The sequence below is a fragment of the Charadrius vociferus genome, unplaced genomic scaffold (assembly GCF_000708025.1).
Source record: "Charadrius vociferus isolate BGI_N301 unplaced genomic scaffold, ASM70802v2 scaffold107, whole genome shotgun sequence".
Lineage (NCBI taxonomy): Eukaryota > Metazoa > Chordata > Aves > Charadriiformes > Charadriidae > Charadrius > Charadrius vociferus.
This window is the reverse complement of record NW_009649117.1, coordinates 262,983-263,613: the sequence shown is the minus strand read 5'-3', so window position 1 is coordinate 263,613 and position 631 is coordinate 262,983. Positions and strand designations below refer to the sequence as shown.

Below are 631 nucleotides of genomic sequence, written 5' to 3'. Positions count from 1 at the left end.
CCCCGCGCGGCCACCGTAGGGTCGCTGAGGGGAGGGGGAAGATGGCGGCCGGGCCCGGGTGGATCGCGCGGGGCTCTGCAGGTTCCCAGTAAAAGACCTCAAAATGGCGGTGTCAGACTGGTTTATTGCAGCGAGGGAGCGGGGAGCGAGCGAGAGAACACGGTGAACAGTGAGCTCACCCTCTGTCCCGCAACCCAGTGTAGAGCGAGAGCGTTTTTGGTGCAAAACCAGAGAGATTTGGCGTCTTCCTTCATGGCCGGACACCTCAGCAGCGGTGGAGTCAGAGGGGGCGGCTGCCGGAGCCGATTTTGCCCTTCTTGCGCTTGGTGGTGGTGTTTGGCGGGGTCAAGGAGAGGGCCTGGAGGCGGAAGGGCCGGGGCTGGAGCATGGCGGTCACCTCTGGCCCCGGGAGAGCTGGAAGAGGAGGGGAAGGGGCGGTGGTGGGCATCGGCCCTCGCAGGATGCCAAAAACCAGCCACCTTCTGCGAAAAATCCCCGCTGAGGTGGAGGGAACTGAACCAAAATTGCTCTTCCTCAAAAAAAAATTGAGGAAAGTGAAGGTTTACCTCGGTTCTGGGCCGGGTCGGGGCGCAGGATGCGGCTGGTGCGCCGGCGTCCAAAGTAGTTGGTG

At 62.6% G+C, this 631-nt stretch overlaps 2 protein-coding genes across 2 annotated transcripts in view; both read right to left on the bottom strand.

The window, feature by feature from the left end:
* DDOST (dolichyl-diphosphooligosaccharide--protein glycosyltransferase subunit (non-catalytic)) overlaps positions 1 to 254 on the bottom strand; it is a 4,803-nt gene extending 4,549 nt beyond the window's left edge. The window contains exon 1 of the mRNA XM_009888347.1: positions 180 to 254. Within this exon, the coding sequence (XP_009886649.1) occupies positions 180 to 254 (75 nt within the window). The remainder of the gene's footprint in view (positions 1 to 179) is intronic.
* Positions 255 to 280: 26 nt separating this feature from the next.
* Positions 281 to 631, bottom strand: part of KIF17 (kinesin family member 17) — a 17,463-nt gene continuing 17,112 nt past the window's right edge. Inside the window, 1 exon segment of the mRNA XM_009888346.1 lies at positions 281 to 414. Within this exon segment, the coding sequence (XP_009886648.1) occupies positions 281 to 414 (134 nt within the window).